Genomic DNA, 16,752 nt, shown 5'->3' on the forward strand with positions numbered 1-16,752 from the left:
GAGCTGGAGTGGAGAGTCGTGGGTTTATGCTGACATCTATAAGTGCTAAATGTCCTTTAAAATACACGTTTATTAAGAACCACAACAAATCCATTTCTGATTAAAGTATTTCTTTTCTTATCACTGGTCTTAGCCAGTGATGGTTCTTCCTTCCCAGAGCCCACCATCATGCTGGGTAGAGTGCTCTCCAGCAAAGACTTTGGATTCAGGAGAGGGAACACCCTGCCCCATGGGGAAGCCAGTGGAGGCACATGGATGGGGAGAGTCCCCCCAGGCAAAGGGCTGCTGCCCGGCAGAGGCTCTTGGCCTGGCTCATCCTGACCCCCAGGTATTGGCTTCCTCCTTGTTACCCTTTCTTCTTCCCTTCTCGTCTCACTGCCAACCTTCTCCCCACTTGTCACTGCTGTTACAAGAATTAATAAAAATGCTCTCCATTCAAACGCCAGTTCACCTGGGTAAAACCTTTTGCCATTTAAGCAGTAAGTGCTGGGAAATGTGATTTTTTTTTTTTAAAAAAAGATGGATTTCTATGGAGAAGGAAATAACAATAGTAGGTCTCTCCTTGGGATGATGAGATCAGAATTTCTAGACAAGAGGCATTGACAGGAGGCAAAACTTGGAAAGAAGCTTAGAAGTCGGGGGACACTAATAACGTAACTATGCTCATCATTGTTCCAGCAGCTATTAGTTATGGAACCCTTTCTGTATGTCAGATGCCATCTTAAGCACATTTCATAGCTTCCTGACACATGGCAAATTTATCTTTGGCTCTAGTTTCATGCTTTCTAGAGATTTTTTCCCTTAAGAAATTACCCTTTGATACCCTTCTGATATACCATCAAAACTATGGTATATAATTTTTCTCTTCTTAAATTTCAAATTCACCTGAGGCAATTGAATTCTCTTGATAGTATGTAAATGGAATGATTGACGTATCAAAAACTACTTCCAAATGAACAGTCCTTACCACCTAGATTTGATACCTTACTGAAAATTCTTTTGATGGTAGTGATAAGAAAAAGACTGGAAATGCTTTCATAGCATTCAAGAGAAAAGGAGGAAATAGGTATAGGGTCTGGCGCTGTGGGACAAATCCTGTTTTCAGTCTTATATACTATATTTTCCCCTTGTTCTGCCACGAGAGCTTCAGGGGGTGTCTTCTTGGCAGATGGTGTTAACGAGTCTACAGGGAGAAAAGATCAAGGATCTCAGCATTTTCTGGCAATGTTTACCTCTCACGTGGAGGGGTTTTCATAATGTTTTCTGCTCGACAATAAAAGCTCTTTGATTCAGTTTCAGAAATGCGCAACTTCACACTAGGCACTAACAGGAGGAGGTGTCTTGTCAACTTACAGGTCTCACTAAATTCAGAGTTAGTTCAGCATGAGAGATGCGGTGAAGATGAGACTCATTCCCCAAACAACACTTCTGTCAGCAGGAGCCTCTTGTAAATGTATTCTCTTCAATAAAACTGACTTGGCTTGTTTTGAGGTGTTCTGAGGTATTACTTCCCAGACTAAACTTTTGCTGTTTTTATCAGCACGTGTGTCTAAACCATAGGAACACATGCTATGGGTAAATGGAGGTATTTTCAAACAGGGAGAATTTTATTCTGATAATCATGTCCCTTGCAATCATGTATTAAATATTGTTATTAATAAAGATCTTATGCCCCAGCATCATGTCTACTTTGATGGGAAGAAATAGAAAGTATTTTTAGCAATCCCAAACAGGTATAAGGCTTTTTTCTTTCCTCCAAACCAGAAAACATTTATCATTCTTGAATTGGTTTTTGTTTCTTTAATGACAGCTGAACGTTCATGGACACACGTGGAAAATCAGCTCACAGGGTGACTTCAATACTCCCGGGCACTTCCAAGCTGGTGATAAATTGGAAGTTGAAGATTAAAGCCTTCACAGTGTCTTAAGTTTTCAAGGACAGTCTTATAATGCATCAATGGTAACAGTCACTCCTTCCTTTCATTAGGTAAAAGGGCAAGAAAGAAAGGTTATTTTGGCTCCTGCAATACAAATTTATTGTCATTTTGCCGAGGAGCAGTAAGTGGGTGAAGAAAACTGTCGCTCTCCCACTGCCGTCTGCTGAGGTCGAGACTGCTGTTTTCTCTTGGCGATCAGAGTGACCGTCCTGGAAGTTATTCCTTAGTTCTGGCTTTTCCTTTCAAGAAGCTGTCTGTTAGCACAGGACTTTGACCCGAACACTGCTTTTCCCTTCCTTGAGTGCTGTGCAGGGCTGGATGACATGTCTGCCAGCTTCCTGATCTCCCCAAGATGGGGCTGCAGAAGTCAGGTTTAGCTCCGAGCAACCACTAGAACCACGGCGCTATCAAGTTCATGGCTAGCAAACCAACAGACAAGACTCTCTGTGCTCCTAGCCAGCAAAGAACAGCATCCTTTAAACCATCCCGAGGCCAAACTTCCCTTTACCTGAGACCAAGTCATTTCATCTGCTATAACACCACTGTGTCCAGAATACTGAGCAAATGTTTCTGTAATAATCTTATTAATACAGTTTGTTGTTGTTTTTTTTTTCTGGGCTCGAGATCTTGGGTTGTTCTTTTAAAACGTGGCTAGAGATAAACTGATCTGAATTAAAATCTGGGTTCCATTATTTATAAGTGTGTGACCGTGGACGAGTCCCTGAATCTCTCCAAACCTATTACCTCTTGTGTTAAAATGGGGATAACTAACACCGTCTTAAAACGTGGCTGTTACCACCAATGATGGTTGATAAGCTAAGATACACAAAAGCACCAGCACAGGGCCTGGCATGTTGTAGACACTTAATAATTTTTGGGGTGGTACCGATTCTGTTTCCTCGTGTTAATATGTTTACTACCGACCTTAGATCCTGCCTCTCCACACTCCTCAACTCAACTCATATTCCACAGAGATGAAATTACGCATATTTGCATGAAATTATTTCAAACCATCTCCTACTGGCCATTTAACATGAAACCTACCTGAATTTTTTCATTGGAGATTGCTTTTCTTGAGCAGTGGCCAGATGACCAGAGTAATAGACTGGGAAAAACATAATGTTCCAGTTTGTTGAAAACCAAGTCATGAAAAATGGACAGTAGAAGTTCTTATAAGTAATTTTTACAATCTGTGTGGTTCCAACCCAAGACGATGACACTGACAGGATGATCAAAAGTCCCCAGATGGCCTTCAGAACCACAGACGTACAGGATAGGCAGCGAGCCTTGATTCTGTTTCCCTGGCTGCTATCCTCAGGATGAGTCTGTGTTCCATCATCCCCTGCAGACAGGAAAGGAATACAAATGTGTGGAAATCAAGTTATAAAACAACAATCAGAAAGGCAGACAGTAGAATCACCAGTGTTCTGTTTTTTTCTCCTGCCGTCATTTGAAGAGACAGATAACTCTAGCTCATTTTCTGTCTGGAATCTGGAGTCTCTGCTCTGTAAGGTACAGTGTGTATCTGGACCCCTATCCAGGCTATGACGATGCTCATGGACTCGGTGGATGCTCTCTGTTCCTGGGTGTACCCTCCCCACTTCCTTGTGAGAGCATTACACAGTTCAGCTCCAAAGGCTTTGGCCTTGGCCACGTAACCTGCTTTGTCTAATCAAACGTAAACAGATGTGTGGTATGCCACCTCTCAGCAGAAGCTTCAAGAGGCATCACAGGGTCCCACTACCTCTCTAGCTCTTCCTTTCTGCCACTAGAATGGAGAATCCCAAAAAGAAGCTGCTCTTTGGGTCTATGTGGGAGAATGAGCAGAACCCTGTGTCTGCTGACGTGAAATGTGAACAAGAAATAAGTATTTGTTGTTATATTCCACTGAGTTGCTTTTTTTTTTTTTTTAACTGCAGCAAAGATGACTATTAAGTTGAAAAGGATGTGTCCCCAAAACAGAGCAAGTCTGGACTGCACAAAATTACCTTCCATCTCGGAGCAAATTACGACTTAATATGTTTCTGGGAGCACAGTGAGTTCTGCTTTGTATTTTTACATTTACTAAGAAAATTTAGTAGCATTTTTTCACACTAAAATAGTCAAAGCTCTCTGAAAGTGACAATCATAAAGGCCTTCTGCCCTGATAGAGAAAACAAGTTCAACACAATGAATTTATGTACCTGTCAGGAAATTTAATGGGAACAGTGGTCACCCTGAGTCCCCAGATAGTAGAATCCTGGCGGAAAGGAGGCAGAATTGGCTGCAAGATTCTGTTGTGTCTCCAGGGACCTCCTTTAAGCGTAAGGCTTATCCTGGGGTTAAGAAAGTGGTGCAGCCCACAGATAGCAAGTGAGAGTGGATGGTTTCTCACTTTTCCTCTCCAGAACCTGCTGGCTCTCCTGCTGAATGTGTGCACACTGCTTAATGACCCAGGTGGGACTGCCCCACTGGGGTAAAGCTTTCATCCAGCTAAGGCTTCCTGATATAATTATTTGGGGAAAGTGGGTAGCAAGATTTGAAAGTGAATTCTTCACTGCAGAATATAAACCAAGTAAGGATGAATACAGCAATTACTACATGACTTCCAAGTCTCATAAACAGAGTTCTCAGAACCTAGGCCTCCAGAAGATGAAGACTGGATTCTTTTATTTATTTATTCAACAAAGTCCTATGGAGACTACCAGGAGTTAGACAGTCGGGTTCCAGGGGTTCAAACAAGAAAGACTTGAGCTCATAATCTAGACAAAGGCCAGAGAACACATCTAATACAGTATGATAAGGGCCAAGTGTGGCAGATACAAGGCCACATGGAAGCAGAGGAGAAGCACTTGTTAAGAGGAGGCGGGCATAATGATTAGGAGAAGCTCCCATGATGCAGTGACATTGAGATGAGTCAGTAAGTATGTTAGCCAGCTCCCTCGGCTGTGTACAGACTATACTTCATAACAGTTCTGCAAATTCCCTCTATGACCATGTGGCTTACACAGAGAGTAAAGGGAAAAGACAAAAATGTATAAGAGGGTGGAATAAGAGACTCTGGTGTTGGAAGGCTGGGAAGGGAACACGAGCCTACCCAATTAAGTAGGTATTATTCCCATTTTACAGATGAAAAAACAGAGTCGTATTAAAGGTTGTTCAAGGTTGAGCCTAAGACAGTATGACTCCAAGGTCTAAACTTTTTATTCTGAATATTGATTCTGTCTAGGTTTCAGGCTTGAGCTCCCCGTTTAAGCACTGGAAGTTTCAGAAACGGTTTGGAGAAAAAGTTCTGTTTCCTGGCAGGAATGGCAGTCTTGCATGAGGTTTGATAGAAGTGATATTAAGAGCAAGGTGTACTCTACTACACTTCAGATCACATTATTCTCAGGGAATAGCTTATAAAGGAGGAACGATTCTACAAAGATTTTAAGTATCCCTTTGAGTTGATATCTGCCTTCACGGTCACCTTCTTTGAAGATTGCATCTGTACCACCGTCAGAGCATGGAGAATATTTTTGATGACACCAACAGTCACCTAAATCCCCACCTAGTATTGACTCATTCTTTCTTCTGCTAACTAAATTGAATTGTTGACAATTCTTTTACTATCTACAGATACCATAGAAAGATTGGCTCTCCAGAGTTCTTTTATTTTTCTGACCATTTTAAGCATGATTTTCTAGAGTCCTGCTTAGATTTATTGTTTTGTATATATCATTAAAATTGATTTACCAGGAATTCCATCCACTTCTATGAACCTTGATTGGAGTCATACAAATTGATGGTAGAGGCCACTGGAATTTGGAAGCATGAGTGAAAGTCCTAGTCCTGCCATTGGATGGCCCTGAGTATATGTTTAATTCCATCTTAGGTTCTCTGTCAAACAGCGATAATATGTATCTCGTGGGCTTCATTTTGAGGTTAAGTACCATAACGTTCATGAAAGAATGGTGAGCTGCTCTTCAGATTATTCTCCTTTTTTCTTTTCTTTTTGGTGTCTAGGAATATCCCCAAATGTCTTCTGAATCATTACAGAAAGAGTAAATCATGCCCCACGTGGTCTTTTTTTTTTTTTTCCCACGTGGTCTTTAACGGTACAGTTTTTAAGATTTGTAATCTGTATATGATAGGTAGGGCAAATTTATTAACCATATTTAGTTAACTGGAACATACTGTTCTGAAGATAACTGGGATGATAAGAATATTACTGTGACTTATTAAAGCCAATTAAAACTTTCTGAAGATTTAAGATGTGATTTTCTTCACTTTTAAAAAAAGAGTTTTAGCCTTGGGGTCCATAGTTGCTGAGATTCCATTTTAAAATATTGGTTTTTTTTGAAAAAATCTTTTCTCGTATAAAACCTCTTATCAGATAAGTAGGACCCTACAAGAGGCTTTCACACTTCTTCTATACCTTTGTTTACCTGAGTCCCCTGAATTACCATTTCTCTTCTGTTTTTTTTTTTTTTTTGCGGTACACGGGCCTCTCACTCTTGCGGCCTCTCCCATTGCGGAGCACAGGCTCCGGACGCGCAGGCTCAGCGGCCATGGCTCACGGGTTCAGCTGCTCTGCGGCATGTGGGATCTTCCAGGACCGGAGCACGAACCCGTATCCCCTGCATTGGCAGGCGGACTCCCAACCACTGCACTACCAGGGAAGCCCTCTCTTCTGTTTATTTTTTAAAGCTAGTGTTCTCAAAGTTTGAGGGTTTTTTTTTTTCAGGTTTTTTTTCACTACCCACTTATTTTGAATAGAGTATTTTGTTGTTTTTGCGTTGTCACTATTGATTTTAAGGATGCAAGAGATTTTAATATGTTGCTGGCCAAGCTGAAGAATAAATGGAGAAGGAGAGATTGAAAATGTAGGTGGAAGAGATGGAGAGAAGGTGATCATGGATGCAGAAGGAGTCAACATCAGAATGGTAGCAAACACAAAAATCAAAGGTGGTCCCCACAATGATGGTAATTAGCAAATTAGCAAACAAGAGAACAGAGACACTTTGAGGCAGAGAGGAAAGCATCTCTTAGCACACAATTGTTTTAGTCTTTTCAGGAAAGTAGAAGTGTGGTCATATGATGAGAGCAAGTGAGTATGGACTCAGAGCTTGAGAGCATCTCTGGGGAAGGCAGTACGATGTCCACCACCAAAATGTAACAGTATTGGGCAGCAGCCTAATGGACCCAGCTGCATTTTAAAATGATAAGTTTGCTGGGAAACCCATGGATATATTAAGGTAATTTATCTAGCAATTCCAGTAACCAAGTAACCCAGGAGTTGGTAAGTGGTCAGGCAGTCGTGAGGAAATGCCAAAGGTCTTGATTTAATAGTAAATGCTGATCAGGGAGACAACTGAAGTGAAGGAGGTGTAAAATTGGGAAAACTAGAAGAGCTCCAAGGACTGGCAGTCCTGAGAAAGACAAGAGCAGAGTCTGTGATTTTTCTGGTACTTTTATTCTTCTCAGAATGGGTACAGTGTGCTAATACTAAATCCCAGGATTGAGGTAAAAGATGCTGGCTTTTCACATCTTGAAGATGAGAAAACTAGTTTCCTTATAAACTTCATTAGAAGTCACTGTTTAACCATATGTGAAACCCTCCAATTGTAGGTTTTGGTATTATTTCTCTGCTACACTGTACACCGTACATCATTAATGGATTATATCTGCACATTTCCTTTCTTCCTTCTCCTCCCACTTGATAAACTTTCCCCACATGCACTCCTGAGAGTCCATGTAACATCTCTACATTCTGTGCCAAGGGTGAGATCTTTCATTGCTGGCTAGAAGCTTACCAAACGTACTGCTATTTAAGAGGAGGTTACCCGCATACCTGATCTGTTCTGCTTCTCGGCTCTGTGTCCACAAACTCCAGAGGATCCTCGACTCTGAAGTTCAAGAATAGGAGCAGAAGATTCTTCGGTGACAGACAGAGGGGACAGTTGTCTGCTGATGCTACTGTGTGAACTGGGGCAGTTGGCTCCCGGTTTACATCGAGTAACTGATGATCTGGAGGTACCTGGGAAGAAAGAGTTCATACCAGTTTGAGAATTTCCTGAAGGAAAACAGATTTTTAAATGCCTTGGCAGTAAAATATATGGAACATTCATTGAGTTCATTTCTAATTTTAAAAAAGGGGGTCCTAAAAAGAGAATGCTATGTTGGCAAGGTCTGTGTCCCTAAGACAAAGGGTCTTTTTAGATAAATCCATTAACTGGAAATGAACATTAGAAAATGGTGTTTGGGTTGACATATCTGTTCTGAATTAGAACTGTTATCACAGTCAAGTAGTTTACCTCAAGGAAAGCAAAGTGATGATACGCTGCTTCCTCCCTTTTCTTCGTAAGGCTGACTGTTGAATTCCTAGCTGGTAAGACTGCCAACAGGGTCTCCTATTAAATCCACTATACACTTTTCCATTAGATTGATCACTAAAATCCAACTTGGTTGTGTCTCTCTGCTCTGGCTAGGACTTCCAATACGTTGAATAAAAGTACTGAGAGTGGAATGCTTTCAGCTTTTTCACTGTTGAGAATGATGTTGGCTGTGGGTTTGTCATATATGCCCTTTATTATGTTGAGGTAAGTTCCCTCTATGCCTACTTTCTGGAGAGTTTTTATCATAAATGGGTGCTGAATTTTGTTGGAAGCTTCTTCTGTATCTATTGAGATGATCATATGGTTTTTATCCTTCAATTTGTTAATATGGTGTATCACATTGCTTGATTTGCAGATATTGAAAAACCCTTGCATCCCTGGGATAAATCCCACTTGATCATGGTGTATTATCCTTTTGATGTGTCGTTGGATTTGGTTTGCTAATATTTTGTTGAGGACTTTTGCATCTACGTTTTTGCATCTGTGATATTGGCCTGCGGTTTTCTTTTCTTGTTATATCTTTGTCTGGCTTTGGTATCAGGGTGATGCTGACATCACAGAATGAGTTTGGAAGTGTTCCTGCCTCTGCAAATTTTTTTGAATAATTTAAGAAAGATAGGTGTTAATTATTCTCTAAATGTTTGGTAGCATTCACCTGTGAAGCCACCTGGTCCTGGACTTTTGTTTACTGGGAGATTTTTTTTTATTACTGATTCAATTTCGTTACTGGTAATTAGTCTGTTTATATTTTCTATTTCTTCTTGGTTTAGACTTGGGAGATTGTACATAATTACGAATTTCTTCTAGGTTTTCCATTTTATTTGCATATAGTTGCTCATAGCAGCTATGATCCTTTGTATTTCTGCCGTGTCCATTGTAACGTCTCCTTTTTCATTTCTGAGTTTATTGATTTGGACCCTCTCTTTTTCTTGATGAGTCTGGCTAAAGGTTTATCAATTTTGTTTATCTTTTCAAAGAAATAGCTCTTAGTTTCATTGATCTTTTCAAGTTTTTTAGCCTTTATTTCATTTATTTCTGCTCTGATCTTTATGATTTATTTCCTTCTACTAACGGGTTTTGTTTGTTCTTTGCTTTCTAGCTCCTTTAGGTGTAAAATTAGATCGTTTATTCAAAATGTTTTCCTGAGGTAAGCTTGTATAGCTATAAACTTTTTTCTTAGAACTTCTTTTGCCGAGTCCCATAGATTTTGAGTCATTGTGTTTTTGTTTCATTTGTCTCCAGGTATTTTTTTATTTCCTATTTGATCTCTTTCGTGATTCATTGGTTGTTTAGTAGCATATTGTTTACCTCTACATGTCAGTGTTTTTTGCAGTTTTTTTCTTGTAGTTGAATTCGAGTCTCATAGTGTTGTTGTTAGAAAAGATGGTGATATAATTTCAATTTTCTTAAATATACCAAGGCTTGATTTTGTGGCCTAGCATGTGATCTATCCTGGAGAATGTTCCATGTGCACTTGACAAGAATGTGTATTCTGCTGCTTTTGGACGAATGTTCTCTCTCTATATGTATCTGTTAATTTCATCTGGTCTAATGTGTCACTTCAGGCCAGTGTTTCCTTGTTGATTTTCTGTCTGAATGATCTGTCCATTGATGTAAGTGGGGTGTTAAAGTCCCCTATTAGTATTATGTTATTGTTGATTTGTCCATTTATGTCTGTTAATATTTGTTTTTATGTATTTAGGTGCCCCTATGTTGGGTGCATGTATATTTACAGTTGTTATATCTTATTAGATTGATCCCTTGATCATTATGTAGTGTCCTTTTATGTCTCTTGTAACAGTCTCTACTTTAACTCTATTTTAACTCTGTTTTGTCTGATAAAAGTATTGCTACCCTGGCTTTCTTTTGATTTCCATTGGTATGGAATACCTTTTTCCATCTCTCACTTTCAATCTGTTTATGTCTTTGGATATGAAGTGAGTTTCTTGTAGGTCTTGGTTTTGGATCCATTCAGCCACTGTATGTCTTTTTTTTTTTAATAATACTTTTTTAAATTGAAATATTGCTGATTTACAGTTTGTGCCAATCTCTGCTGTACAGCAAAGTGACTCAGTTATACACATATATACATTCTTTTTTTAAAAATATTCTTTTCCATTATGGTTTACCCCAGGAGACTGGATATAGTTCCCTGTGCTATACAGTAGGACCTTGTTGTTTGTCCATTCTAAATGCAATAGCCTGTAATAGTTTGCATCTACCAACTCCAAACTCCCAGTCCATCCCTCTCCCCCTCCACTTGGCAACCACAAGTCTGACCTCTGCCTGTGAGTCTGTTTCTGTTTTGTAGATAGGTTCATTTGTGTCACATTTTAGATTCTGCATATAAGTGATATCATATGGTATTTCTTTTTCTCTTTCTGACTTACTTTACTTAGTATGATAACCTCTAGTCACGTCCATGTTGTTGCAAATGGCATTATTTTGTTCTTTTTTTATGGCTGAGTAGTATCCCATTGTATATATGTACCACTTCTTCTTTATCTATTCAGCTGTAGATGGACATTTAAGTTGTCTCCAAGTTTTGGCTATTGTGAATAATGCTGCTAGAAACACAGAGGTGAATATATCTTGTTGAATTATAGTTTTGTCCAGTTATATGCCCAGGAGTGGGATTGCTGGATCATATGGTAGTTCTATTTTTGGTTTTCTGAGGAACCTCCCTACCATTTTCCATAGTGGCTGCACCAACTTACATTCCCACCAACAGTGTAGAAGGGTTCCCCTTTCTCCACACCCTCTCCAGCATTTGTTATTTGTAGACTTTTTAATGATGGCCATTCTGACCAGTGTGAGGTGGTACCTCATTGTAGTTTGGATTTGTATTTCTCCAATAATTAGTGATGTTGAGCATATTTTCATGTGCCTATTGGCCATCTGTATGTCTTCTTTGGAGAAATGTCTATTAAGGTCTTCTGCCAATTTTTCGATTGGATTGTTTTTTTATTGTTGAGTTGTGTGAGCTGTTTATATGTTTTGGAGATTAACCCCTTATCTGTCACATCATTTGCAAATATTTTCTCCCATTCCATAGGTTATCTTTTTGTGTTTTTTTTTTTGTTTGTTTTAGTTTTTTTTTTTATGATTTCCTTTACTGTGCAAGAGCTTGTAAGTTTGGTTAGGTTCCACTTGTTTATTTTTATTTCTATTGCCTTGGGAGACTAACCTAACAAAACATTGGTACAATTTATGTCAGAGAATGTTTTGCCTATGCTCTCTTCTAGGCGTTTTATGGTGTCATGTCTTATGTTTAAGTCTTTAAACCATTTTAGGTTTATTTTTGTGCATGGTGTGAGGGTGTGTTCTAACTTCATTGATTTACATGAGGCTGTTCAACTTTCCCAGAACCACTTGCTGGAAATTGTCTTTTTCCCATTTTATATTCTTGCCTCCTTTGTTGAAGATTAATTGACTGTAGGTGTGTGGATTTATTTCTATTCTGTTCCATTGATCTATATGTCTGTTTTTGTACCAATACCACACTGTTTTGATTACTATACCTTTGTAGTATTGTCTGAAGTCTGAGGGAGTTATGCCTCCTGCTTTTTATTTTCCCCCTCAGGATTGCTTTGGCAATTCTGGGTCTTTTATGGTTCCATATAAATTTTTAGATTATTCTAGTTCTGTGAAAAATGTTATGGATAATTTGATAGGGATTGCATTAAATCTGTAGATTGTTTGGGGTAATATTGCCATTTTAATAATATTAATTCATCCAATCCAAGAGTATGGGATATCTTTCCATTTCTTTGAACCCTCTTTAATTTCCTTTGCTAATGTTTCATAGTTCTCAGCATGTAAGTCTTTCACCTCCTTGGTCAGGTTTACTCCTAGGTTTTTTTGTGTGTGCGATTTTAAAAGGAATTGTTCTTTTTTTTTTTTACATTCTCTTTCTGATTTTCATTGTTAGTGTAAAGAAATGCAACCAATTTCTGAATGTTAATCTTGTATCCTGCTACTTTGCTTAATTCATTTATCAGATCTAGTAGTTTTTGTGTGGGTCCTTAGGGTTTTCTTTATATAGTATCATGTCATCTTCATGTAGTGACAATTTTACCTCTTCCCTTCCAATCTGGATACCTTTTATTTGTTTTCTTGTTTGACTGCTGTGGCTAGGACTTCCAATACTATGTTGAACAGAAGCTGTGAGAGTGGGCATCCTTGTCTTTTTCCAGATTTTAGTGCAAAGACTTTCAGCTTTTCACTGTTGAGTATTGTATTGGCTGTGGGTTTGTCATAAATAGCTTTTATTATGTTGAGATATGTCCCCTGTATACCCACTTTGGTAAGAGTTTTTATCATGAATCGATGTTGAATTTTTTCAAGTGCTTTTTCTGCATCTATTGAGATGGTCATGTGGTTTCTTAATTTTCTTTTGTTAATGTGGTGTATTACATTGATTGATTTGTGTATGTTGAACCATCCTTGTGAACTTGGTATGAATCCCACTTGGTCATGGTGTATGATTTTTTTTATGTGTTTTTGGATTCAGTTTGCTAATATTTTGTTCAGAATTTTTGCATCTATATTCATCAAAGATATTGTCCTGTAATTTTCTTTCTTGGTGGTATCTTTGTCTGCTTTTGATATCAGGATGATCATGGCTTCATAGAATGTTTTGGGGAATGTTCCCTTCTCTTCAGTCTTTCGGAAGAGTTTGAGAAGAATTGGTAAAAATAAGTTCTTTGTATGTTTGGTAGAATTCGCCTGTGAAGCCATCTGGTCCTGGACTTTTGTTTGCAGGGAGTTTTTTTTATTATTACAGATTCTATTTCACTGCTAGTGATTGGTCTGTTCAAATTACCTATTTCTTCTTGATTCAGTTTTGGTGGGCTCTATGTTTCTAGAAGTTTGTCCATTTCTTCTAGGTTGTCAAATTTGTTGGCATATAATTGATCATAGTATTCTCTTATTGTTTTTTGTATTTCTGCGGTTGAAACTTTTCCTTTTTCATTTCTTATTTTGCTTATTTTGGTTCTCTCTCTTTTCTTCTTGGTGAGCCTGGCCACAGGTTTGTCAATTTCTTTACCCTTTCAAAGAACCAGCTCTTGGTTTTATTGATTTTTTTCTATTTTTTTTTAAAAATCCCTATTTTGTTTATTTCCTCCCTGATCTTTATTATTAACTTTCTTCTGCTGAATTTAGGTTTTGTTTGTTCTTGTTTTTCTGATTCTTTTAGGTGGTAGGTTAGGTTGTTTATTTGAGATTTTTCTTGTTTTTTTGAGGAAGGCCTGTATTGCTATTAACTTCCCTCTAAGAACTGCTTTTGCTGCATCCCATAGATTTTGTATGGTTTTGTTTTCATTGTCATGTGTCTCAAGATATTTTTTAATTTTCTTTTTGATTTCCTCATTGACCCATTGGTTTTTTAGTAGCATGTTGTTTAGTCTCCAGGTAATCATTTTTTTCTCATTTCTTTTCTCTATATCTTTTGATTGGAGCATTTAGTCCATTTACATTTAAAGTAATTATTTATATATATGTTCTTATTGCCATTTTGTTAATTGTTTCTGGGTTGTTTTTGTAGGTCTTTTTTTTTTAATTCCTTTATTCTTTTTTCTCATCTCTTGTGAGTTGATGACTATCTTTAGTGTTATCTTTTTCTTTTTTGTGTGTGTATCTATTATAGATTTTTGGTTTGTGGTTACCATGAGGTTTTTATATAGCAATCTATATATATGCATGATTGTTTTAAGTTGCTGATTTCTTAATTTCAAATGCGTTCCAACAACCCTGCATTTTACTCTCCTCCCCTCACAATTATTGCTTATTGTGAATATAGATGATTTTACCACTTTTGTCTTTTAACCTTCCTACTGGCTTTGTGAGGGGATGATTTCCTGCCTTTATGGTGGATTTGCCTTTACTGATGAGCTTTCTTCTCACATGATTTTCATGTTTCTCACTGTGTCCTTTTTTGCTTAGAGCAATTCCTTTAACATTTCTTTTAAAGCTGGTTTGGTGGTGCTGAACTCTTTTAGCTTTTGCTTGTCTGTGAAGCTTTTGATCTCTCCATCAAATCTGAACAGAGAATCTTGCTGGGTAGAGTATTCTTGGTTGTAGGTTTTTCACTTTCATCACTTTAAAAATATTGTGCCACACCCTTCTGGCTTGCAGAGTTTCTGCTGAAAAGTCAGCTGATAACCTTGCATGAGTTCCCTTGTACATAAAGTGTTGCTTTTCTCTTGAAGCTTTTAATATTCTCTATCTTCAGTTTTTGCCATTTTATTTACAATATGTCTTGGTGTGTTCTTCTTTGGGCTAATCTTGTATGGTACTCTCTGTACTTCCTGGATTTGAATGTCTGTTTCCTTTCCCAAGTTAGGGAGGTTTTCAGCTATTATCTCTTCAACTATGCTCTCAACGCATTTCTCTCTCTCTTCTCCTTTTTGGACACCTATAATGCAAACATTAGTGCACTTGATGTTGTCCCAGAGGTCTCTAAATTGTCCTCATTTCTTTTTATTCTTTTTTCTGTTCAGCATAAGTGATTTCCACTACTCTGTCTTCCAGCTCGTTGTTCTGTTCCTCTGTATCATTTAGCCTACTGTTGATTCCTTCTAGTGTATTTTCTCATTTCAGTTATTGTATTCTTCATCTCTTTATATTTATTCTTTAATGTTTTCTAACTCTTTGTTAAAAACTTCTAACTTCTCACTCTGTGCATCCATTCTTCTCCCAATTTGTTGATCATCTTTATGATCACTATCCTGAACTCTTTCTCAGGTAGATTGCCTGTCTCCATTTCACTTAGTTCTTCTTCTGGAGTTTTATCTTCTTCCTTCATTTGGAATATGTTCCTCTGTCACCTCATTTTGCCTAACTTGCTATTTTTATTTTTATGTACCCCCTGGTAAGTTGTTCGTATTTCCTGACTTTGGAGAAGTGGCCTTCTGTAGGAGACATCCTATGAGTCCCAATAGCACACTCACCTCTTGTCACCAGAGCTATATGCTCTAGGGGTTCCTTCTATGAGGACTGTGTGGGTATTTCTGTTGTGGTGAGCTGACTAAACCAGTGGTCTGGTAGGTTTATTTGGCCCTGGTATGGTTGGTTGCCAGGTCCTGCCTTGTGCAGAGGCTGTCAGCTGCTGGTTGGTGGGGTCTGATCATGAGGCAGCTGACTGCAGAACCCCGGAGGTTCCAGGGCTAGTGCTGTGTTACTGGTGGGCAGAGTCAGGATCCAGGAGAACCTGGGGCTGTTGCCCACCTACTGGTGGATGAAGCCAGGTCCTGGGGCTTGTGCTGGCCTACTGGTGGTCAGAGCCATGTCCTGGGGTCTGGTTGCAGGGCCTAGGGGTCCCAGAGCAGGTGTCAGATCTCTAGTAGGTGGGCTGGTTCCTGACATGGTTGGCTGCAGGGGCTGGTATCTTGAAGCTTGTGTTGGCCTCCTAGTGGGCAGGGACCAGGCTCAGCCAGTTCCACGGCAGGCCTAGTCCATAGACTTGGATGTTGCTGTTTTTTTTGTGGCTGGTGTCTGCCTGCTGGTGGGTTCAGCTGGGTCTGAGGCTAGGACAGGCTCCTGGTGGGTGGGGCCTGGGCCCCACATGGTCTCTGGCTGGAGGCCCTGGGGGTCTTGGGTCTATTGCCTGTGCACTGGTGTGTGGGGACAGATCCTGGGCCCTCTGGTGAGGAAGGCCATGTCCAGAGGCGGCTGTGGACCCAGGGGGTCTTAAGGCAGCTTGTCTGCTGGTAGGTGGAGTTGTGTCAGTGTCCAGTTAACTGTTTGCCCTGAGGCATCTCAGTACTGGTGCCTGCAGACTGTTGGGCTGCAGTGGGACTGGGTGCTGTGGTAATAATCTAGAAGGAAGATTCCAGAATGGTGTTACCATGTGGTAGAAGGAGCTCCCCAAAATAACTGCCAGGAGGTTATATCCCCAGGGTGAATTGGAGTTATCTCCTGCCTCTCCAGGAGACTCTCTAGAGCTCAGAAGGTAGGTCTGACCCAAGCTCCTACTGAATTACTGCTTCTACCCTGGGTTCCAGAGCATGTGAGACTTTGTGTGAGTCCCTTAAGAATAATGTCTCTATTTCCCCCAGCCCTCTGGGACTCCCAAAATAAGCCCTGTGGCCTTCAAAGCCAAATGCTCTGGGGCTTGTCTTCCCAGTACAGCACCCCTGGGCTGGGGAGCCTGAAGTGGGGCTCAGACCTCTCACTCCTTTGGGAGAACCTCTGCAGCTGTAATTATTCTCCTGTTCGTGAATTGCCCACCTGGCAGTATGGGATTTGTCTATATTGCTACTCCACCCCTCCTGCTGTCTCATTGTGGTTCCTTCTTTATATTTTTAGTTGCAGAATATTTTTTCTGGTACGTCCTGTTTTTTTTCATTGATGGCTGTTCTGTTAATAACTGTGATTTTGGTGTGCCTGTGAGAGGAGAAGAGCTCAAGGTCTTCCTACTCTGCCATCTTGTGCCTCACAGTTATGTTTCTAATTGA

The 16,752-nt window shown here is 39.5% G+C and overlaps 1 protein-coding gene and 1 long non-coding RNA gene across 4 annotated transcripts in view; one reads left to right on the forward strand and one right to left on the reverse strand.

Annotated features, from left to right (window-relative positions):
- Positions 1-6,449, forward strand: part of LOC113622798 (uncharacterized) — a 68,405-nt gene extending 61,956 nt beyond the window's left edge. Inside the window, exons 2-3 of one of the 3 annotated variants that reach the window (XR_003433662.1) lie at positions 3,857-3,972; positions 5,146-6,449. This is a non-coding gene — a long non-coding RNA (uncharacterized LOC113622798). Of the gene's footprint in view, positions 1-3,856; positions 4,943-5,145 lie in introns of those variants that run through there. The other 2 variants (XR_003433663.1, XR_003433661.1) reach the window with 2 other exon arrangements.
- The window catches only part of SLC35F4 (solute carrier family 35 member F4), a 29,112-nt gene extending 20,621 nt beyond the window's left edge, over positions 1-8,491 (reverse strand). The window contains exons 1-2 of the mRNA XM_027111364.1: positions 7,750-8,491; positions 2,982-3,279 (exon numbers count right to left, since the gene is read on the reverse strand). Coding sequence (XP_026967165.1) covers positions 2,982-3,279; positions 7,750-8,035 — 584 coding nt within the window. The 5' untranslated portion in view covers positions 8,036-8,491. The remainder of the gene's footprint in view (positions 1-2,981; positions 3,280-7,749) is intronic.
- Positions 8,492-16,752: the final 8,261 nt, after the last annotated feature.

Source organism: Aethalodelphis obliquidens, unplaced genomic scaffold, assembly GCF_003676395.1.
Source record: "Aethalodelphis obliquidens isolate GAN/ISIS:26980383/991018 unplaced genomic scaffold, ASM367639v1 scaffold10, whole genome shotgun sequence".
Lineage (NCBI taxonomy): Eukaryota > Metazoa > Chordata > Mammalia > Artiodactyla > Delphinidae > Aethalodelphis > Aethalodelphis obliquidens.